The sequence below is a fragment of the Pyxicephalus adspersus genome, chromosome 4 (assembly GCF_032062135.1).
Source record: "Pyxicephalus adspersus chromosome 4, UCB_Pads_2.0, whole genome shotgun sequence".
Lineage (NCBI taxonomy): Eukaryota > Metazoa > Chordata > Amphibia > Anura > Pyxicephalidae > Pyxicephalus > Pyxicephalus adspersus.
In genome coordinates this window covers 127743695-127767763 of record NC_092861.1, presented here as the reverse complement: position 1 = coordinate 127767763, position 24069 = coordinate 127743695, and the positions used below count along the sequence as shown (strand labels likewise).

At 37.4% G+C, this 24069-nt stretch overlaps 1 protein-coding gene across 3 annotated transcripts in view; it reads right to left on the bottom strand.

Moving 5' to 3' along the window:
* KIF16B (kinesin family member 16B) overlaps positions 1–24069 on the bottom strand; it is a 196429-nt gene that overhangs the window by 159796 nt on the left and 12564 nt on the right. For all 3 annotated transcript variants that reach the window (XM_072409599.1, XM_072409596.1, XM_072409597.1), the window contains exons 3-10: positions 20139–20252; positions 17602–17718; positions 13750–13847; positions 12205–12314; positions 10549–10691; positions 7568–7736; positions 6277–6408; positions 3259–3434 (exon numbers count right to left, since the gene is read on the bottom strand). In XM_072409599.1, coding sequence (XP_072265700.1) covers positions 3259–3434; positions 6277–6408; positions 7568–7736; positions 10549–10691; positions 12205–12314; positions 13750–13847; positions 17602–17718; positions 20139–20252 — 1059 coding nt within the window. The remainder of the gene's footprint in view (positions 1–3258; positions 3435–6276; positions 6409–7567; positions 7737–10548; positions 10692–12204; positions 12315–13749; positions 13848–17601; positions 17719–20138; positions 20253–24069) is intronic.

Below are 24069 nucleotides of genomic sequence, written 5' to 3'. Positions count from 1 at the left end.
AAAAAAAATCAGTATTAGGCATTTAAAAGTGTCCTATAATATATATCAAGTTATATCAGAACTTAGTAAAATACTTGTTAATCCTGTCAGTGACGTCCTGTGCTGTGCTCACAATGCAATGCAACTGCTACAGAATCATTTTATTATTATTAACTACTGATTTCCTATGCACATTGAAGGCTTTCTCGGTGTGCATGAACCATTTTCTTAAAGCAGAGACAGCGAATTCCGCAGTCTTACACAGATCCTCCTCTGCATCCTCGCTGTCCACCCACCAGTCAATACATATTCTATGCTGCAGGGCTTTGAAGTCACAAGACTGTAACTATTACTTTCCTCCAAAAAAATTTTTAATAATTAAATTTTTTTTATTTTTTTATTATTGCATTTGACATGATTTCTGTTACATTGCAATTTGGGAAAACCTAGCATTTACATCAATGAATCCTACTTATTCCTAAAGGCTTTATAAAGCCATGAAACAAATGTAAACACAGATAAAACCTTATATTCCCTTCTCATATCCCATTTTTTTATTCTTTTAAGAGCTTTTAATACATCTTGTGTCATAATAACAAGATTTATAAACAAATATTACATTGCAGTTGCTGCAAACTTAGCTACTTATAAAGTAAGCAAGCCTCCCAGAACTATACTTCCCAAAAGCCCTCCCTCTACATATAGGGCCTGATTTAATAAAGCTCTCCAGGCGAGAGAGGATACACTTTCTTCAGTGAAGCTGGGTGATCCAGCAAACTTGCAGAAGAAATTATTTGCTAAACACAGATGAGGTTGTGGGTGATTCTAAGGACTGAGCTCTTCTGCAACCTTTTGAAACTCTTTTTAATGACCAATACAAACTTTGCAGGTTGATATTTGTTTTTACATATCAAAGCACAGCTTGCTCCAGAAAGTAATGAATGACTAGGCTACATAAAGTTTTTTGTTTTGTTTGTGATTAATTTACAGTGAGGATTTTATACAGTAACTAACACCATGCTGCCTAATAATATGATGACACAAAATCTGTCCTAATTGCATTTATTCAAATAATGAACCTATTCCTACTGACATACAAATTCAACTTAAGAACAAACCTACAGTCCCTATCTCGTATGTAACATGGGGACTACCTTTATAATGTAGACTTGTAACAACTATAGAATCGACAACTAAAAAGCTCCGATTCATTCACAGTGCTATATGACAAACACACAGACTGACACAATGTCAGCACAAGACATGTAAAATATGGCAAATCAGATAGTGGTTAGCATATGAGTGCTGAAAGACTTAACATGTTAATACATATTGGATATCGTTTTGCATAAATTTATATAAATTTATATTACAAATTATTTCCACTTCCAGGGAGCTAGAGCACAGCTATTCTTGTGTAGGGTTTAAATGTACACAGCCATTGTATTGTATGGCCACACAGCCTGTCTCTGGGAGGGTTGGTATGGGCAAAAGAAATGCCTGGCATCTGTGCAGCAAAGCTGTTATGGGTACAAAGCTTCACTTCTAGAGAGCTGGCATGGATACACAGCCCTGTATCTTCAGAGATGATATGGATATACAATCCTACTTCCAAATGGTATAGGTACACAGCAGCACTTCTACAAAAGGTGAAATGGGCATAAAGTCTCAGGTCTAGAAATACGGATATGTAAACTTTTAGGCCTCCAATAAATTCTGAACAAGCAGCACTTTTTTTTCTCTTTATGTTTATTCTCTTTATTTGCAACCAATAGGAAAAAGAAAACAAAACATTATGCAAAAGGTACAGACATCCGATGTGATCTTGGAACATCTTAACCAATGAAAGAAAGGTGAAAATAAAACTAAATAATACATTATTATAACAAAACAGTAAGGAATAATCTGATTTAAAACATTTGCTAGCAAATAGCAAATGACTTTAAGGAAATCCATCCCATGTTTTCTGGATCACCCAGCTTCACTGATGAAAGTGTATCCTCCCCAGCCTTGGAAAGCTTTATTAAAGCAGGCCAAAAGAGTATGGGTAGGCTTTTGGGATTCAAAGCAGCAGACAGGATTGACAACATTGATTTATATTTCAGAAAAGCAAGAATACGATTTTGTGAGCCCAAACAAGACGTTAGGAGCACACAGAATTTCCTGCAAATGAACAGGTGTTTTTCTGTACATAAAGCATTTTTAAAGGTACGAATACTGAACAAGTATTTTCTATTTTGCCTAGGTATTTACTTTAATACCAAGCTGTATTTTTAAAAGGATGCACAGAAACCTACAGTGTTTCCTAAGAGCACTGTTGTAAAGAGACTATCACTTTGCCCATATGCAGCACCTCCGTGAGGTTTCAAAAACCCCTGCAAGCATCTCTAATTATCCCGTTGTAAACCTGGCACAAAGAAACCTGCCCTCCTCTGAAGGATTTCTGCTAAACTCCTGAAGTGGCTCTGCAATGTTAGAAATGTTGTGGCTGTGCTTGCAGGTCTGCTTATGGAAATGTGAAATACCTGTGTGTCTGATTTCAGTTTGTTATTATCACCCACTTATAATAGGCAAGCTGCAAAAGTGCTAAAATTATTTATCTGTATACAAGTTCTGTGTCAGACTCAGACAGATGTGAAGTCAAAGTATCAAAATCACTAAAAGAGGTATAGCATGCACAAAGAGAATTGTAGCAATGGCAGCCTCTTATTACTCTCTCATGGCAGCGTCACTTTAAGCACAACAATATTAGTGTGAATGGTTGCACCAGCCAAAAAGCTTTAATGCTTTAACGAGAAAAACTGAACTTGACTGGCTGCCTCAAGCAGCACTCACATTCTGATTGAGACCAAAGAACAGAATGTGTTGTAGTCAGGTCAGGGAAAAAGTCGGTTGTATGATTTACATATTTTTTTAAAGTTTTACTTGACGTTTATTAGGTTAATAGTATGGATACAGTTCTTCAGCTCCCTTTCCGGAATATGATCACATGTACATAAAGTATATATGCATTTAATGAGCTGAGCTCCAGGCAACACATTTCAAACACATATTAATTTGGTCTTCAGCTGAAAAGGGACAACTAAAGTGACAGACACTGAAAAATACAGTAAGTGTGCTGATTAGAGTCTAGCTACTTCCTCATATATCTGGAGGTGGTAGATGTTTACTCTTACCCAAATAAATTTAATGAAAGAGATAATGATCATATTAAGACCTTGAAATAGATGCCATTAGTCGAAGAAAGTTAATTATAAGTTGAGAATTAAAAGCACTAACCTGATTCCCCTGAGCTAGCAAGGCTTTCAGGCGAGCTATTTCTGCTCGAAGCTCGCGGATTAGCTTGACATTAGCATCCTCATTAATGGTGGGCTTGTTGATAATGTTTTTGGCTCTATTTGCATAGCGAAGTGTACTTAAGGTTTCTCCATAATTGATATCAGCAGGCGAAATAGCTGTGAAGAAAAGAAGTCAAAGACAAATTATACAGCACCTTCAGCTCCAATGAACAAGAAGTTGGTTTAGAATTTGAAAGTCAAATAGCTTAGTGAGACTATAAAGACAGCGTATTTCGGATCATTGTTTTTCTATATTTTGCTTTTTCTTACAAACAGAGAATGGTTAACGCTGGACTTCATGAAGATATGAAAAACACAAATACAGATCCTTATGCATTAAAAAAAGATATGGGAATCTAGATGCAACTAGTATAAGCACCTGAATTTGTTTTGTTATCAGCCTCCAGCACTCTGGAGAGGAAGGAGCATCACTAGCAGCCAGTCAGTTTCTGCTGCATGAATATTTTCTAAAAGGGAACATGCTGATAGAGGATAAAAATGGAGTAATTAGTCTTTGCCCTAATTTACTGCCCATTCAGCAGGTTGGAGTTGTGTTCTTGACTTAGATGTGCTGCAATGACAGCCCAGAAGTATTATTTTGTAGGGTGGTGTTGATCACAAGGCCACCTAAAGAGAACAAATTATTTTTTTGTAAAGTGGACCTAAACTTAGAGATTATATACACTGCCTTTGCTAATCTAGTTCTAACAAATATAGTTTACCTGGTTGACGATCTGATCCTCTGCCTTTATTACTTTTTAAATCACTGACCCAGAATGAATATCAGTTAAATTAAGTGTGTGGTTAAAACTACTGAAACCAAAAGATCAGCTTTACATCAGGGCAATGAGCATTCTTGGAATCAGATAAGTAATGGCAGGTTTCATAATCTGTGAATATAGGTCTTTAAAATGGTTACCATATTTTAGGTGTATTTAGCCCCTTGCCTAGAGTTTGGCTAAAGGAACGGCAGCTTTTCATATGCCAACCATCACTAGGTATCACCTGAGAGGTGGTGATCTCCCTCCATGACTGATAAGCAGTCTAACCTTACACATATTGGGCCTGATTTATTAAAGCGCGCCATGGCTGGAGAGGATACACTTAATCAGTGAAGATGGGTGATCTAGCAAACCTGGAATAGATGTGGTCCAGGATTCAAAACATTTGCTAGCAAATAGCAAATGACTTTGAAGAAATCCTTTCCAGGTTTGCTGGATCACCCAGCTTCAGGCCCATTGCCACTGACTTTTTCCTGACTTAAGGTGCAATGCAGTTAAAAAGATCTCTGCATGTAATAACAAGCTCTTCTGACGCACAAATTAGATTGTTAGTTTGTCATTAAAAAGTGCAAATCAGAGGGTTATATTCCTCATCCTTGCTTCACTACTAAGTGCCAGTAAAGAGTTGCGATGTTTTTGTTTTTGTTTTTTTTTCAAAGTTTTATCTATTTTAACACATTGTATTTTTTTTTTTTTTTTACATTTTACATCTTGCTATGAAGGAACAAAGGGGGAAGAAGAGAGAGATCATAGGGATTGAATTGAATGATAGGGATGAAATGATTGGAAACCCTGCTGATTTGTTCCTGATGACTGGACTGAGACCTGTGGCGTAAAAGCTTGGGCGATGAGACTCTAAACCAATGGTGTTTGTTAGGAGACTTGGAACACTATATTGTTACACATGTGAAAAAAGCATGCTCACAACACAATCCCTTTATTCTCTTTATTTTCTAACTTACAAAAGCAGATGTTGGCCAATATATTAGTTTTTTTTATGAATCTGTACTGAATACTCTCTCCAGGTAGAATTTCTGCTGGTTATGAATTATTGAAGCAGCTCCCACTGGTCTATATTTGCCCATCATGCACCCTGGTGCCTTTCTAAAAGACTGGGAATTACACTTGCTGGAAGCCCTGGATGGTGCTGCATGCCTTCCAACAAAACATATATCTTAGCCAATTTTCAAAACAGACTTTCTTTATTAAATATTCAACTTACCATACCTATTTCTCTGGCTATAATATGATTTGGAAAAAAATATAGGCAAATTTAAAGATAAACTATTCTTTGGAAGCTGTGCCCAAAAGTCAAACAGCAGACAAAGAACTAATCATCAGTATTGCCTGTTGCCCCCAACTAACTGATGTTTCCCAAATACTAATATACCGAGCCTTGTTCTTCACTGTATATTTGAGTGACCATCTTGGTAGAGACATGTGCATGGCTATACATTCTCATGCCATATCATCCAGCAAGGAGAACAAAGTGATAGCGCCATCACCAAATCTAACAAGCACAGGAGCAGTGTCTGAGACCTTAATTGCCCAGACACTCACACATACAAAAGTGTGCTCTTTTTCAGGAAGAATTCCAGACAAAAAAGTACATTTTTCAGGAAACAAAATATACTTGTAAATGTTCTCTATACCAGCAAATCTTCACATTTTGTGTTTAGTTGACATAAAAAATTATACCCAACTGTGCCCCCTTTTTTGCAGATTTAAAACTGCATATTAGTCAAATACCAGAAGGCATCTTTTAATAAGTTATGTATTCAATAATATTCATTAAACATATTCCTAAACCCTGATAATAAAAATACCTGAAAGCATTTATTATATTCCCTTTTCCCAGATTTAACAGAAAACTGACAACAAAAGATCTGTGTCGCTTTCTTTGGGGGAGAGCAATAACAAAGCATGGCAAAGCACGACAATGACAGAGCCAAGGAAGAGAAAAGATTGTATGGGGAAACAGTGACCATTACAGCTACACAAAAAGTTTTAGTTTCTTTTTTTGTTATTTTACAGGGGCTATTCTTTAACTTTCTGTTTTTGCCTTTAGTTGTGCTTTAAATGTTTTCAGTGTCTTTAAATAGAGAAATACAGCGTGACACAGTACAGCTGATCATATAAAGCTGTGAATAAAAAATAGAGGAGTACTAAAAGCTTACTGGCAATCATTATAGTTTTAGCGTTTCCTCCCAGGCTATCTTTTAACAGCCAAGTCAGAACAGAATCCCGGTAAGGCACGAACACTTGCTTTTTCTTCGCAAGATGGTTGGTTGCGTCCTGAGATAAATCAGCTGAGAATGAAAAAGAAAAGGAGGAAATCATTTTAAGGAATAAGCTGGCTTTTTTCCTCCAGGTTATTCTCTGCATTTTTACAGTCATAAAGCCGACAACATAATTTAAACTTTTAAAAGGACCCTGGCAAGGTATATGCCAAATCTGCAAACACACTGAACAAAACAATACAAGTGAAATGGAAGGTAAGGAGGACAATGTCAGAATGAAAGTGGACCTGTCACATACAAGGTTGACTCTTATACTATTTTACACTCTTCCTTACCATGCTGCCCTTTTATATTAATGATACTATTTACAATAAAGAAAAAAAACCTTCTGTTTATGGCAAAAGCCAACCCTGCGCACAACAGTTTAGAACAACTTTAATAAAGCTGCCATTGTAATTGGCATCAATAGCTATTTTCCCAGTACTTACCTGTAATCTCTTAAAGTCTAAGGCCACACACACACACATTAGATTTTTGTCATTGGAAATTATATTTCACGATAGTTTCCAATGACAAAGGACCTAAAGATGAATGAAAGAGCGCTGTTCATACAGCGACATTCAGTTCTATAGAGAGGGAATGGGAAGAGAACAAGAGAGCGGTACCCCGCTGTGCTCTCATCCCTTCACTTCCTTTGCAGTCGATCCATGAACGATGTTGGATGGCCGCTGTAGACGTCAGATTCTCATCTAAGATGAGCACGGAGGCTCGTATCGGACGAGAATCATCTGACGTGTGTACATAGCCTAAGCAAACCTCAACAATGAAATTTTCCTATCTGCCCCATTTCGTCTACTACATATACCATTGAAAATGTTTTCTTATATCTGTTCGATAACTACAAAAAATACCTAGCCAATACATGAGCGGACAAGTACCTGTGTTGTCCGTATGTAAAAAAGGAGTTATGGTGATGAGGAGAGAGCCATGTTTTATAATCTACTAAACATGAAGTAGGCTAACACAGGTTTGGGATTTCAGTAATGACAAATGTCAAAACCCTCAGCAAACTTTTTGTATGCAAATTTTGCCCTCAGAGGGATAAAATAGGGCAAGAGGAAGAAGATAAGGCAGTACTATTAAAACAATTGACAAATGGAAATGGAGAATGGGATTACTACAAAAAGTTAGTGACTGGTTTGCAGTATATAAAAACATAGAAACATACCTAAGGCAGAAATTACATTTCCCAGAGTTACTAGAGATTTATTAATGTTTCCTCCTTCTTTAAGCCGCACGCCAGTCGCACCAGTCGCATCAGCTCTCTCACTTCCAGCCAGATCCACTAAATGAATCTTGCTTACAGTCTCGCAAGGCATTTCTGCATCAAATTTAGCCTGGTGAAAATCAACAAATTAGACAAATAAAAATACAGAAGTGTTTGGCATGGAGCTACCAGTAAGATAACATGTAGGAAAATTAAAAGAATTACTTTAGAAGGTGAAACATGATTGGATTAATGGAACGCATCCTGCAGGTTCTGCTGAATGTGCGTTAAACATGTGCAGAATATACTTTACCTTGTACCTATAACTAGAAACAAAATTGTGGGAACAATGGGTGCAGCTCCAACCCCCTCCCTACCAACACAAAGTTTAGGATATGAAAGGTCAATTCTGAACTCTGGAAACTTTGCCCCAAATAAGGCACAGGGCTTTTAACCAATATTGTCTGTGGTCTCCCGGCAGCCAATTATTTCCCCCTGCTGACGTACTATGTTTTATTGCGCACTGTGTCCATGTGTGGAGGCAACCACTTGGAAGTGGATGGAATTTGCTCTTCTTCATTTTTGATTCTCCAGCAAGGAGAACAGCACAGTATTTACATAACTACAAATTACAACACATCTCCTGAGACCAGCAATAAGAGCTGGCAGTTCACATTGGAGATATATAGCTATAGGGCTGTATGCACAGGATTGCCTATATATGCTCCAATACCAAAAATCACTCTGCTATGTTTTTTCCAGACAAAAAACAACAACAAAAAATGTTCAGTAAATCTCAATTTACATCTCCGTTGCTTGTGGTGGGCATTCTCGTAGGACTGAGGGGCACTCATTTATTGACATTTGATGGTCTGCTCCCATTGACTTGTTCTGCCTTCCTATATTATTGTGATGAGCAGTTACTATGACTAAGACAGAGGCTTACGAAACAAAATCAAGCTTACTTTTACAGAAAATGTTCAGTTTTGCAAAAAATTATAAATGGTAGAATAGAATAGGAAAATGGGTATAAACTATCAGCCAGATATAAAGAAAGCACTAAATCATTAATTTAAATATTCATTAGAATATAACACTGGTCATTTTCTTGCCAAACAGATTAAAGTCATTTTAGGTTATGTTTGATGCACAGATTCCAAATATGACATTGGTTTGCTAGATTGGCTCCAGTTTTTGAAATAATGACCTCAGTAATAACCTCATAGAAAACTAATAAAACATGAAAATTAAGCAAAATTAAACTAGATATGCCTACGTATACAAAATTTAATTTTTGAAATACTTTAAAGTCAATTTATTCTATATTCAGTGTATTTACAGAACTAATCACAAAGAAGTAATTGAAAAACTCTGTATGATTTCTTTTTATGCTGATGATCAGGACAATCATGTTGAAGGCTCTAGCAGTAGTCTGCCATCATGTGTCTATCCCATCTGCCCTGATACATTTCTTCCATCACCTTTATATCTTGATGGAAACTCTCCCCTTGTTCCTCACTGAAATCGCCAAGATTTTCTGGAAATTTTTGCAAATGGAGATAGTGTACCTTTATGCTCATAGTAGCACCCAAATTCTTAAAGTTTAAGAGCAAGTTTTGTACCGGTTCTTCATAATTTTGTGCTTTATAGTTACCCAAGAAGTTCTTGACAACCATGACATAGCTGTGCCTGGCAGAAGCTTCACTATCAGTCATGTAACTTGGGAAATTTGAATCATTTGTCAGTTTCTGAATCTGGGGTCCATCAAAGATTACTGCTTTTAATTTTTCAGTACTCAATCCAGGGAAGACTCTATAAAGGTATTTAGAGCAATCACTGTCCTTGTTCAGAGCTCTAACAAATTGCTTCAATAATCCCAACTTTATGTGTAGTGGAGGGTGAATGATTTTTGCTTTGTCAACTATTGGGTCGTTAATGATTTTCGCTGCACCTTTTTTCATGTTTTTCCTTGGAGGCCATGTTACTTTTTTCCAGTGATCCTGCTTTGCTCTACTATCCCACAAGCAGATGAAACATGGGAACTTTGTGTATCCACTTTGCTGTCCAAGTAGGAAGTTCACCATTTTTAAATCAACCCAAATGGACCATTGGTGTTCATGATAGCAAAGCTTTTGTAAGACCATTTTGATATTTTCATATTCTTTAAGTTTTGTTGAGTGACCAAATGGAACTGATGCATAGTAGTTGCCATTATGCAGTAAAACAGATTTCAAACTTTGTCTGGAACGGTCTATGAAAAGCCGCCAGTCTTCTGCTCGGTATTCTGGTACTCCCATATGGGCTAGTAGTCCAGGGATGTTACAACAGTACACAAAGTCTCCATCTTCACTGAAATATGGAAGGACTGTCACCTCTCTTGTCCTATCAACCGTTATTTTAACTTCTGGTCTCAGACAGTTCTTTCCTTTTAGCCTGGATGCTACAAGTTCAGATGCTTGTTTTGACAGACAGGTCAAGTATTAAATCATTGAGCTCTGTTTGGGAGATCTGCTGGTTTGATGAAACACTTCCTTCATATTCACTTCCACTGCTAACTCCCGGATTAAACTCTAAGCCCTGTATATCCACCATGTCGGATACAGGAATATCAGGGAGTGTACTAACCACTGGTATGGGAACATCTGCACCATGCGGCACAGGTCGTCTTGCCGATTTCAAATCCCACTTGTTTTTCTTGTAATGATTTAAAGCTTTTACATTCACAGCACAAAAATAACAATCATTATGATGATTTTGGGCTCTCACCATACCATAGGTACACCAAATTTCAAACTTTTCAGTTTTCCATTTTTCAACTGACGTAGACACTCTACACAAGTTTTGCATGTACACCAGCATCAGTCATTTGAACACTACTTATTACCAGGATTGAAATATTCTTTTTATTATTAAAATTTGAGGCAGTCAGACGCTACGCCTACCTGAGTGAAGTTGATGGTAAAGATGGCGTGTGATCGACTGCTCACATCATTCATTCCGGTGGCAGCTGTGGTTCTGTTAATGTTCCCGGCATCCATTAACTCCTCCACGTCACTGTAATTCTGAACTAAGTGCTTTGACAAGTCTGCAAATATGTCAAGAAAATGGAAAATGTAATGGTCAACATCTATACTCCTCTGAAATGTTTAGGATTTAATCTGAACCAAACAGTTGTGTGACTAGCATGTATTATATGTCTTTTCAAGGACACAAAATATAAATGGGAATGAGAAGACAAACAAGCTGCCGGAGCAGAGCACACTCACAACTGCTGTGTTGGAATGCCAGGATAGGCAAAAGGCACAGACAACTCAGGAAATTGGGAACAACAGGACATGTTGTATTTTTGTGTGTTAATGTTAATGATTGTCCTATTCAAGCAGCCCATTTAATTGCTTTATGAAAGTAAAATATAGAGATTACCAAAAATAGAATCTAAAAATCCTTGTGCATCTAATGCAATGTGTTTTAGTACAAATCCAAATGGGTTTGCCTTTCAAACATAGGAGGAGAGAGCAGAGAGATGATCTCATAACTCTGCTGCTGCAGACTTTCACAATCTAATTAGAAGGCTGGGGTGGAGGAAAGATACCGCTGGATTCCCTATCTGCCCGATATATCTGTGTGATGGAGCTGTGTAAAATTCAGGGCTGGATAGACGAAAATACAATTCTTTTGCAGGCTATACAGCTCTTGTACATGTATTTTATTTTTGTATTAAGCTGTATGCCTGGACTTCAAATGCATGAAAAATGCACATCATAAACAATTTTTCCTGCACTTGCATAGAGCCAAAGGAGAAGACCAACTGTCTCCACATCAGGTTAAGAACAAAAACATTTGGAAAATTGTGATCATGGTATTTGTTTGGATTTAATATTATTATTATTATTATTATTATTATTAAGCAATATTTATATAGCACCAACATATTATGCAGCCCTGTACATTAAATAGGGGTTGCAAATGACAGACAGATACAGATTTAGCCAACGTTCCTTGCTGTATGACAAAGTGTTAGCCAACACAGAAACATAGTTACTTAGTGGGAAATTTTGTCTCCTAAGCTTCTTTAAATCCTATTTTTTCATGTTTGTCTGTACGGGGCAGGGTCCTCTCCTCCTGTGTCACGGTCTGTATCTGTCGGGCATTTGCAACCCCTATTTAATGTACAGCGCTGCATATGATGTTGGTGCTATATAAATCCTGTTTAATAATAATATTAATAATGATATTTATATATTTTACTACAGGCTTCTCAGTATAATGATTTGCCAGATGAATCTCTTACTCCGGAATGAATGTGAATCATGGGTATTCAAAAATAGAAAGAACTACAAACATAAAGCAGTAACCTGTAGAACCCAGGTTTCCTGGTAACCAGCTTAACCTGTAAAAATTAGAATTCATCTTTTCTCAATACAGCACAGTGAAATTTGTGTTGTGTGGTTCACTGTGTTTTATAGCCTATTTGTGATAACTCCAAATAGTTTATATTCGTACATGTTTGTATTTCAGAAAGGATACTGTAAATGATTAAAAAGATGCAGCTTTGACATAAGTATTTAATTGAATAATATGAGGAATATATTACCAACCTTCAACATAAGGGCCTTCTTTGGGATGCTCTCTTACACGTAAATTGAAGGTTTTTGATGATTTTCTTCGCAGCAGATCTCTCACTCTCTCATTGTAAATTTCTAGGTAGCTGAAAGAAATGCATAAAATACATAATAAAAGCTGTGCAAAGCATAAAATACCAAAATCAGCAAATGTACAGCTAACAACATCCACAACAGTGTGTTTTAAAAAAATGCACAATGTGTTAGGCAATGCACCAGAAAGCATAGAAAAACATGACCGGAAATTTTTTTTTGTTAAGAGCCCACCACAATGATGATTGATCAAGCAAGATCAAGGCCTACGATGTGTTGCAACATGTTGTAGGGTACCATTTATTATGAATGGCACTACATTAATCCAATATGCTTTATTGCACTGCACCAGTGTGAATGGACCTAAAGCAAACACTCAGTTCACTTTTCTTGTAACAGAAAAGTAAAGAACAGAACATTTAAGCAAAGTCAACTGCTTTCAATAAGCTTTTCATCACAAAAACAATACCATGCACTAAAACATGCTAGGGGGGTGTTTAACATTTATTATGAATGGCCCTTCAACTTATTTAAATTGCAGTAACAGGCATCACACCAGTACTGCAGAGCACCACAACAAATGTTGGCTTTGTGGTGTGCTGTATTGCAAAAAAAAAAAAGGTCATGTTCATTACTTTCATGTGTTAACATTTTCATTCATGTTTGATAAGCTGCCATAAACACACAGTATGGCTTTACACAAGTGTGTTAAAGCAAAATGTATTTTAAACAGGCACAGAAGCTCCTAAGGACACCACTTTTCTCTCCTTTCAATTCTAGGCTTTTCTGCAATCTTAACTGTCCTTTTACATGTCAGTAGGAGTGCAGCTGAAGCAGACCAGTGTCTCCTCTACATTAATTGCAAGAGTGAAGCAGTAGAATGGTTGCAGGAGATGGGCTGTGTGATATATCATTCATATTGTATAATTCATTTTTATCATTTAAGATTTACTTTGCATTTGTAAGTGTATACAAAAGCCAAATTTATAGTCATACATTACAATACACACACATTTCCCTATGTTTTATTTGAAGTAAAGTGTGCTCCTAACATCCTGTTCAAGGTGATAATGTAATGCATAGTCAGCATGGCTAGACTACAGCACACTTCTTGTGGAGATTTGGAGATACGAGTATATTCTACTCCGGCAATAAGGAACTGGGCAGGACTGACAACACTGCTTGGGATTTCAGCAGCAGCAGAAAGAGATGTCAGTTTAAACAAGAATTTAAAGGCCACAAGATTTCTGGTAGGATCAGCAGGTATTTGTGCGTACTGTACAGCATTCTCAAGAGACAAAACATGGGAAATGTGTGTATTGTAGAGATATATATTTTAGAAACATATGCATTACCATGGGCAGCTTGCTTATCACTGTAGGGATTGGAAAATCACAAAAGTATTCTATTAGTGTATGAAATGAACCTTAGATTGATGTTACTATTTACAGTTTCCTCTAAGATACTGAACATTCATCATAAACATACCTGACTTCTGTACGAAATGATGCATCACCCCGCCTTGTAATTTCAGCAATCCTACTGAACAATCCTTCACATATCCGGGGTATTAGACCAGAATCACCCTGCGGTACCAGTGAAATCCAAGAGGTTAGAAAGAGTTTAAATGCAATCCATTAAACTTTACAATTATGCTGCCTTTATTAGATTGCAAATAGAAGCTGACTTTGCACAACTTTGCAATAAAATTTTAGCTACCAAAAAAGTTTTTATTTTGGATATGTGTCAGTGGAATTAGTGATATACTGGAGGTGGTGTACAAGTAAATGACATTTTTACAAGCAAAGAAATTGTTTACTTAGCTTAGTGAACATGTTAAAGTCGTCTTCACTTTGAAAACCCAAACACACAAAAAAAAAATTAGCCAAGGGTCTTTTCTCCATTAGTAAATCAATGCCTCTATCTTCTTATAGTTATGATCCATTATGCAGTGTGAACATATCTCAGAAAGGTCCCAGAGACCCCCAAATCACAAACACCAAGCAATCTGGTCCACACACCAACTTCAGGATCACTGTTATGGCTGCAGCAGGACATGAACCAATGACTGTTTTTGTTTTTTTTGGGATCCTTGATGGTTAGTGGGAGAACTGAAGCCATAGATGTTCACCGCAGACCTTAAGGTGTGACTGACTACCCATTTAAAGTCCAACTAAAGCCAGAGAAAGTAATAGTCAGAACTTTCAGGTTTACATTGAGGTCTGTGTTCTCATTGGAGAGATCTCCCTTGATTTCAAGTCCCAGCAACACCAAGACAAGGAATGCAAAGGTGCAATAGTCAATGGGACAGGATTACCTGCAATGAAATGAAAACTTTTCAAGTATTGTAACTCCTCCATAATCTATAGAAAATGAGAAAAAAGGGGCAGCATGGTGGCTCAGTGGTTAGAACTATAGTTTTTGCAGTCCTGGGTCCCAGGTTTGAATCCTTGCCAGGATCCTATCTGCATGGAGTTTGCAGGTTGTCCCTATGCAGTTAGGTTATTTGGCTTGTCCCCAAAATTGACCTTACACTGTATTAATGACATATGACTATGGTAGGGACATTAGATTGTGAGCCCCTTTGAGGGACAGCTAGTGACATGACTATGGACTTTGTACAACGCTGTGTAATATGTTGGCGCTATATACATAATGGATGATAATAATAATAATAAAAACAACAACAAGGATTTAGTGTTGTTCAGCTTTTATTAACCAACATCACTCTCTTGAAATGGTAAACTCTTCTGTATATCTGTAGTCGCCACTTCAAAATACCAAACACAAGAACAGCACAAGTAGTAAAAATCTAAAAAGATGCAGATTGGAAACCTTGCATTATTGATGTAAAAGGAAACGAAATCAGAGAGAATATGTGCTACAGTTTAAATACCCCTAAATGCTAGCAGGCCAGTCTCTGACTAGCAGAGACTGGTACAGAATGGACACATAGATCAACACCCTGGACCAGAATACCTGTCCTGGGTCATTGCGGTTCATTAACTAAGAGGAATAAAAAACTTTTCATTTGCAAGTAAATATTAACTTAGTTTAGTAAATGGAAGAAAGTTGCACTGACTTCAATCATCCAGTCATGTGTATGCAAAAAACCTTTCCTTGCACATGACTGGGTATTCTTTGCAAAGTAAATTTTGAACACTTTCAGTGAGCAAAGCAAATGTTTCCTTTACAAAATGATATCGTATATTAGCCCTAATGATTTAAAAATGACTAAGACAAGTGGATCAGCATGACCGGTAGCATTTTCAACCACCATTATTTTCCTGCATTGTCCAACTGAACATAGGGGTCATTGTACAGAAACTTCCTGCAATACTCTATCCCCGTCTCTCTTATTCTCCTGCATTGTCACATATCCAATACTATACCAGTGGAGACTACACAGTGCTGCAAATGGGACAGGTTTATACCACTGTTGTCACTATCTGGAAACCCACAATGAGGGAAAAAAAAGGGGGCCAACTTGGATTCGCGGTAAGCCACAGCATTTTGCTGTGGTCTTAGCCTTGATTCTAACTTCTCACACTTAAGTAAATGGGAAAGGCTAGGAACCATTATTTGCACATGGCTGTTGCTGTGATAGATTGCATTTCGGTTTCCAAAAGCGACAAGCAGTTATTGTTTGAATATCCGCCAAATGCAAATTTGGTTACATGTGGTGCAGTTTGCCACCAAGAGTCCTGGGCACACTGCAGCAGTTTGCTGTGCATCCAGAAGCTGCCAGCCGCAGCTTTTCCCACCACAGATGTAAAAAAGCCCAAAGTGCAGTAATAGCTGGAGGGCATGCAAATGGAAAGACAGTGGCTGCAAAGAGGCTACACTGATTTTATGGATGAGCAATAAGTTAATGAGCAATAAGCAATAAGTTAAAACAAGAATGTAAATGAAACAAACTAATTACAGTCATTTTTCATATTCCATACTTTAGCAATATTTCAGCTAGGTGTCACTTCTACTTTAAGAGACAACAGAAAAAAGAGTATATTTTAATGATTTTCTTATTTTTTTCCTTAAGTACTCAGCTGGGATAGCAATTATTCCTCAGCAGTTTAATATAATTCTCAGTGCCATTTCTAGGAAATGAGCATTGTATTACATAGATGCACATATGCTCATTACCTCTAGTGTATGCTTGACTTAGTAAGTGGAAGAGAGATTGTGCAAGCCTATGCGATAAATGAAAAATTTGTTTTACACCCCTCGCTGCTGTGTACATTTACATGGTGCAAGTGAAGCTGCGCTAAACCGTTAAATTACAGCAATTGTTATTGAGCCAAAAGTTGCTGCACCAAAACGCTCTATGCCAATAGAAGGACTGCAGAGAATAAATAATCTATATATATTTATATATTAGACAGAATTTCAAAAACAGTAGCCAGGGGTTAGATTAGTTCGTCATGTATAAAGTGCAGCAAGCATAAAGCTGACAATAGAGCAGTGTTTAACTCAGACTTTTTTCAATCTGGGTGGGAAGAAGCTGTGGGTGGCTGTATTGTCACCAAAAACTCTTCAGGAACCACCCAAAAACAGCCGGGTGGTTACTGAAAAGTTCTGGGTAGTGCACCCAGCTGAAAGGGGCCAGGGGGAACACTGTAGAGTACTAGCAGCTTGTACATATTTCTAGGTTAAAGTGACAAAAAATATTTAGGTTTTTTTTAAAAAACACTGCAGAATTCCTAAAGCAAGCAAAAAAAAATAAATTTGTTTGGATAGACTAAAAATGCTAAAAAAGCAAATGCATAACAGAACTGTAAAAACTGGTTTGGTAAGGAGCTGAAATATTTATGTTGTTAATGAAGTGATAAAACAGCAAAAATACTGATGATGATGATGATGTGTGAAGAATTATCAGAGATTGTAAGGTATTAAACAAATTGAAGATTTACAAATACTTGCGAATAACTCTAATATGCAATTAAACCGACAACAAAACCTCATTGTAAATGTCAGAAAAAAACTATTCTGTAGAAAAAAATAATAATTGGTTGTCTAAGGTTTCAAAATAAAAAAAAAAATACAACAGTAATTTATAAGTCCTGTGCGTTACCAATCAGCCATCTGTCAGAGCTAAACCTGTTTACACCAGAAACAAAAAGCTGGATAAGCCAATAGCACCTTCCCCTTCTGTTTTACCTGGGTGAGGTGAATGAAGATCATTTTAATGATTTCAAAGCATAAATACTAATTTACCGGATGTTTGGTAAAGACAATTAGCCAGACCTAATTTTAGAAACCCTTGCAGAAGTAAAATAATTATTACACTTTACTTAAACATGAAGACAGCTTATTCTTTGGAAGCTAAAGAAATGTTCATACCGGGTTTCCCATCATAGTATATGACTTTCCAGAGCCGGTCTGTCCATAGGCAAACACACAGGCATTGTACCCTTCAAACGCCGACTTGAGAACTTCTGAGCCAAGATCCTTAAAAACCTGAATAGAAAGATTTTTGATGATAATAAAATAAAGTACCAACTACAAAGTTATGGTGACCAAGTAATTGTGCATAACCTTATCAAGGATTACAAAGATATTGAAAGATAAATACCTATAAAAAAGTATATGGACAGGTAGGGGTCTTTTTATGAAGAAGTGAATCTGACATTTAATGAAACATTCCCTGAGGAGTATCAATTACTGCCAATGAAATACAAGAACCTAGGAGATTTCAGTGAATGTCAGATTCACCGCTTTATAAAAAAGACCCCATAATGTCATGATACAGTTAGTGAAAGTACACACTTGTTTGCTAATTTACCATTTAAATATTGATCAATGTACCCAATCTGACTCATGCACAGGTAGGTACATTGCACATATTCTGCACATAAGCGCTTACTCTACCAGGATCAAAATCTAAAGCCTACACATATAGTCATGTAATATCTGCTTAAAGTGGAACTATACCAAGGTGCGATCAGGCAGTTAGTTATTGCAGAAAGATACAGGTGACGTCCTTTCTACAATAACTGTTCTTACCTGTGTGATTGCCATCCAGCTGTCAAATTTCTCTGAGCTGCACCATACAGTTACATGGGGACATAATCCCAGCCTGGCCAATCAAGATGGCCAAAGATCATATTCGGAAAGAAAGAAAGAAAGGAAGGAAGAAGATGGTTGTGCCCTGTCACAGAATGGGGAAAAGTGAGTATCACGGATTTAGTTCCGCTTTAAAGGGGTCATCAGTCTGTTTTTCTGTTTACACTGGCAAGCAAGCCAGAAATAGTATTTCTTCAGAAAAACTAACCATTTCAGTGGAATCCTCTATCTTCCCAGAAATGTTGTCACACCCAGGATCCTGTCACTCAATAGTGGGCTTGGAGTACTGATGTATTCACAATCTAACAAAAGATACTTTGTGTGCAGAAACTCTTTCTGCTCAGCATATCATGATGTCATGTAAGGAAGTAAACACAGACACAACATGTGTTAGACACAAGGCTGCTTGCCATCTGCTTTGTTATTGCAAGGAGAAGTGAATTTATGAAAACAGTAAACAGTGGCATTCCTTGCAATGAAGGCAATGAAAATACTCACCTGTCCTGTCCAGCTCCTCTGCATGGACAAGGAAAAAAAAAAAAACTTAGAAAATGACCCCGGCACTCTTTTGAATATATATCTAATGCCTGATCCCCACTGCAGTCCACTCGTTCTGCTGGGCCCTACAACATGAGAGCCCATCATGAGTGTCGTATTGATTCAGGGGCTGGCAGAAAGGAACCAAAGAGTGCATCAGGTAATGCCAGCATCCCTTACTATAAGAAAAGGCAAATGTAAAAGATCATTCAGCAAGATTACCTCTTCAATGTGGAGAAATTTGATGGGGCTGGCAATTTAGAATTGATCACACTGCAAGGATTAAATGCCTTTTTTTGTCCAGGAGGATTTAAAAAGAAATTATACTTACCATAATCTCCCACTCCCAAAGACTCCTCTGTGCAAGTTATACCCCGCAGCATAGTAAATGATGACATGGAGCATCAGAGAGAAAAGAAGAATGCTAGCTGAAATAACAGTGAGGGATAGTGCAAGTAGATGTACCTTTTACTTTCCCCATTGCAGTTCATTATTGCAGCATAAAGGCAGAGCACAACAAGAGTACTTTGTAAGCACTCCTTGACTTTATATTAAAATTTAAACCCATGCAGGGAAAAATAAGGAGGCTGCTGATGCTTCTTCTAAAAAATGTCAGTCCAGCTGTGTCTGCCTTACTGACCTGGAACAAGCAAGCAGCCAGTAAAGTTAGAACTTCTGATCTAGGTGACTAAAGCATTAAAGCCACAGAACTAGGACGGAAAGGTAATTATGCTTTTTCAGAAAGAAAAAATTAGTTTAAAACAATCCCCCGCTGATTTTTAGCACTTTCTTTAAATGAGTCTATTATTATTTAGCATATGGCTCCCAGAAAACCATCTGTGCATTTATAGAAATATACAAATGCTTTAAGTAAAAGAAGGTTTGGTATTTTGAGATAATGCCATAAGAATTCCCATCCTTGCTGAATAACTGTAAATATAAGTAATTCACCCCCAAAGGAAAAGAGTAATATAAATACTATTTATTCATTTTCCACATTTCTTTTTAGACATTCCCATAGTTTTAGGGTTATAAGAACGCCAAACTTCCTGTAAAACCCAAAGTTACAGTGAACAATAACGGCATTCTCTAAGCAGCTACAAAATGCTGTAAGTTTGCTGTGAATACAAAGCAGCTCCCTCCTTCACAGCATAATCACATATTTAACAGGTTTAAAATCCCATCTCACATCAGCACCACATTAAGAAAAAAAAAGGTAAAAGACAGAAAATGTATGCAAAGTGCACAATTATAGACTGCTTATTGGAGATGCGTACCCATTCTTGAGATACATAGTTTGCATTTTTAGAGTCTGCTGAGAAGTAGGAGAAGTCGTAGGTAAAAGTTTTGGTCCGTTCTCTCCCAGAGTCTCCAGTAACCCCATCCGGCAACTGTGCAAAGACAAAAGAAGTTAGAGAAACTGGTTAGAGAAACATTTCGGACATGTCAGGATTCACAATAACTGAAGCATCACATTAAGCCAAGCATGATAGTACAGTGGTACCTTGGTATAAGTCCTTAATCCATTCCAGATCCTTGGACTTATACCAAACATTTTTTTCCCATAAGAAATACAAGAAAAATAATCTGTTCCCATGAAAAAATCCTATTGTTATTGGCATACTATACATTGATGGGGCTGTAAAAATTGAATTAATTAAATTGAATTATTTGAAACACTGCTTAATACTAAAATACATAAATACAAAAGCAATTAGATGAAATAAATGAAAAATCTAACCTCTCTTTACCTTCCTGAGAAGAGTGGAGTGCCTACTGGGATAGTGTTGAGAAGGGAGGAGGAGATGTTCTGTAATTCACAGAGAGTTATAGTGCGGGTTGTTCACTGAATAGTAGCAACTGGCGTACTGACGTTCGTGGGCAGTCGTGGCTTTGTCTCGAGGGAGGTAAAAAAAAGGGTATCGCGCGGTGTTATGACCCATTTTGGCCCATACAAGTTCTAGCACAAAGGTTGTTTAACAAGCAAAATTTTTAGTGTCCAAACAGAATTTATACCAAGTTGGTCTTATTCCAAAGCGGACTCATACCGAGGTACCAATGTATTCTGAAAATTCTAAGTAAGGGAAAACTTTTTTTTGTAAATATTAGCTCCGTGTGTAGAATATTCAAATCTATGGTATTGGCTCCCCATCTTGGTGCAATGCTAACACTCAACTAGCTGTCTCCAGTTTTAGGTCCCCCCCAGTAAAACATGTATTATGATACAAATGGAACAAAAGCTGAAGAATGCTGAACAGTTTGTTGTCTTTAAGAAGCAACCACAGCCTAAAGTAAAAAGCCTGACCGCTACCAACATACTGCAGAGAAGGACCCCTACTCTCTGTATGAAAGCAATGACTTCTCTGCAAAGGTTTCAATAAAGTTTTATATCCAATAACACCCTTATAATTCAAAGCCCTCCTGATTGAGCAACTTAAGCTTTGTGACTCTGCATTGGGTGTATTCTTAAAGACGGGAAGTCCATTCTCCTATTAATTCTTATCATTTCTACCCTTTGCAAAACACCTGAACTAGTCTTGTGCAGTACCTGTAACAATCTGTTTTGACCAATCAACTTTGCACAGCACAAAGGAAGATGATGCTTTATGAACATCAGTAGAATGAAGAAAAGGTAAATGTGTCCTGCTGGAATGGGAGACATTAAAGGCATTAAAGCCATGTTTTGCCCTGTATGGGTCAAGTAAAGCTCTTCTTTAAAACTATTCTTTAGCTTAGCATTTAACTTTTTAGGGTACATCAGCACTGGGGAATGAGTTAAGAACAGGTCACAAAATTGATAACTTCTTCCCATTCCTCACCCAGACATGCGACATATGATATGCATTCAGCAAGTACAAAACACATTTCAGCTCTGATGAATCATGCCCCATCCATGACAGGTAAAAACACCACCTCCACAAAGAGAGGAGGATAGTTCTTGAATTTTGGCTCACCTACCTTCTGCTATCTACAACTAAAATATGACAGTCAGCCCATTCTTCCATTTTCAGAAGGTTGATGATATCATATTGAAGTACAAAGAGATGGCTGGTGACTCTCCCTGTGATAAGTAGCACTGGCAGCACCTCTCATCTCATTCTCCCCTGTCCATTCACTCAAATACAAACATTCCCTGAGAATAAATGCTGCTCATATGAATGTCCAAGTTTATGGGTATACTTTTGCCAGTGGCTTAGAGGTCACACAATAGCTTAAAAAAATACTAATTTTTATGATCTCATGCATGATTTCAAAACATTGCTTTCCCTACCGATTGATGATCATAGGACTAAAAGCTTTTTTTTTCTTTGTTTTTCACAAAGCAAGACAAGCCACATTGGTTTAGATCCAGAGATCAGGTGACTAAATACATCTCATATGTTAAGCTCAATTCACAGCACAGGGCTTTAACTACAATTACCTCTAATATCCAAGGCAAACAAAAAGCGAGAAGAGAACATACCACTGCTCCAACTATTCTCCAATTACAGAGACTAATGCTGTTCTAGCTGTCAGAATATGTCACCATGAACTTCATACATAAGATGATCAGAAGAGAAATACAGGTCAGGAGATAAGAAAGCCCTACATTGAAGAAACAATTCACTGGGTGATATAAACATTTGTGTTGGTATAAACATTGTTTTATGGTTGTGTTTTTGTACTCTGAATGCATATAATACTTTCAGATTAGAATCAGCAATACTTGATTGCAGAAAAGTGCCACTACTTGTTTAGCCAAACAAACCAATACTCTTGGAGCCAACTAACAATGTGTGGCCTCAGGGGATGTCCAACAAAACGCTTCTTAGCCCACAGGAAGTGTTGAAATAACCCAAATATTGCATTAAAATCCAGCTTACCTTCAATCAATGAAATGTTTACCACACATACGTAGACAAATCTTCCAAAGATCTGTTGGCCCAATACTAGGGGTACACATCAACAAGTTTTGGAAGGCAAGTTCAGGCAAGACTAATCATACACAGAGAGATTCCCATTACAAGAATAATTTTGGTGGAATTATACAACTAATGGTGTAGCACAGGGGCTCAGTGGTTAGCACTCTGGCCTTTGCAGCACTAGGTCCCAGGTTCCAATCTTGGCCAGTACACTATCTGCATTGAGTATGCAGGTTCTCCTTGTGTTTGCATGGGTTTCCTCCAGGTACTCTAGCTTCCTCCCACATTTCAAAAACATGCAGTTACGTTAATTGGCTTCCACCCAAAGCTGACCTTAGACTGTGGTAATGACATATGACTATGGTAGGGACATTAAATTATGTGTCACTTTGAGGCACAGCTAGTGACATGACTATGGACTTTGTAAAGAGCTGTGTACTATGTCAGCACTATAAATTACTCTATATTAATAATAGTGTGGATAGTGCACCAATGACCTTACTCCAAACCTCAAAACACCATCAAAATGAATCCAAAACTTCTTAATACTCATCCAACTAATGTCTGCAGTTATATTATACAGTGTTCTCCCCAGCCCCTTTTAGCTGGGTGCACCACCTGGCACTTTTCATTAATCACCCAGCTGTTTTTGGGTGGTTACTGATGAGTTGGGTCATAATACAGAAGCTGCCACCCACCTACAATTTCTTATCCTTAAAAAAATTTCTGGGTTAAGCACTAGTATATATCACAGTGAAAACTGCACCCCCCATGGGAAATAAGAGCAGCTCACCAAACCTAAACTATATAACTATGCCATTTGCTTAAGGAGTCTGGGCTTTCACTTGGCACAGTGAAATACTTAATTGCATATTTCACTATAGTGAACCTTTTCAAACCTAAAGTAGAACTAAAGTTCAACTTTGAAAATGTATGATCAGGCAGGGCTTTATTGCAAAAAGGGACAGTGGTGCCACTTATGGAATAAGCATTCCTACCTGCCTGATTACTCACTTCCACTGTCAATATCAGGATACTCAACACATTCTTCCTTTCTTGTAGTTGCTGGGACTGGATGGACAACAATATGCTTGTCTGGCCAATCAAGAAGGTTAAAAGATCACAGCAAGGAGAAAAAGTAAGAAGTAGGTGGCTCCCTCAATGGAATGGGGACAGAGTATAAAAAGGTTTAGTTGGGCTTTGAACCAATTACATGTAATCAAAAAAAAAAAAAAAATATACACAGGCAAAGAAAACTCTTAAAGATTTCCAAGTATCCTAAATATCAGCACAAGGAATGATAGAC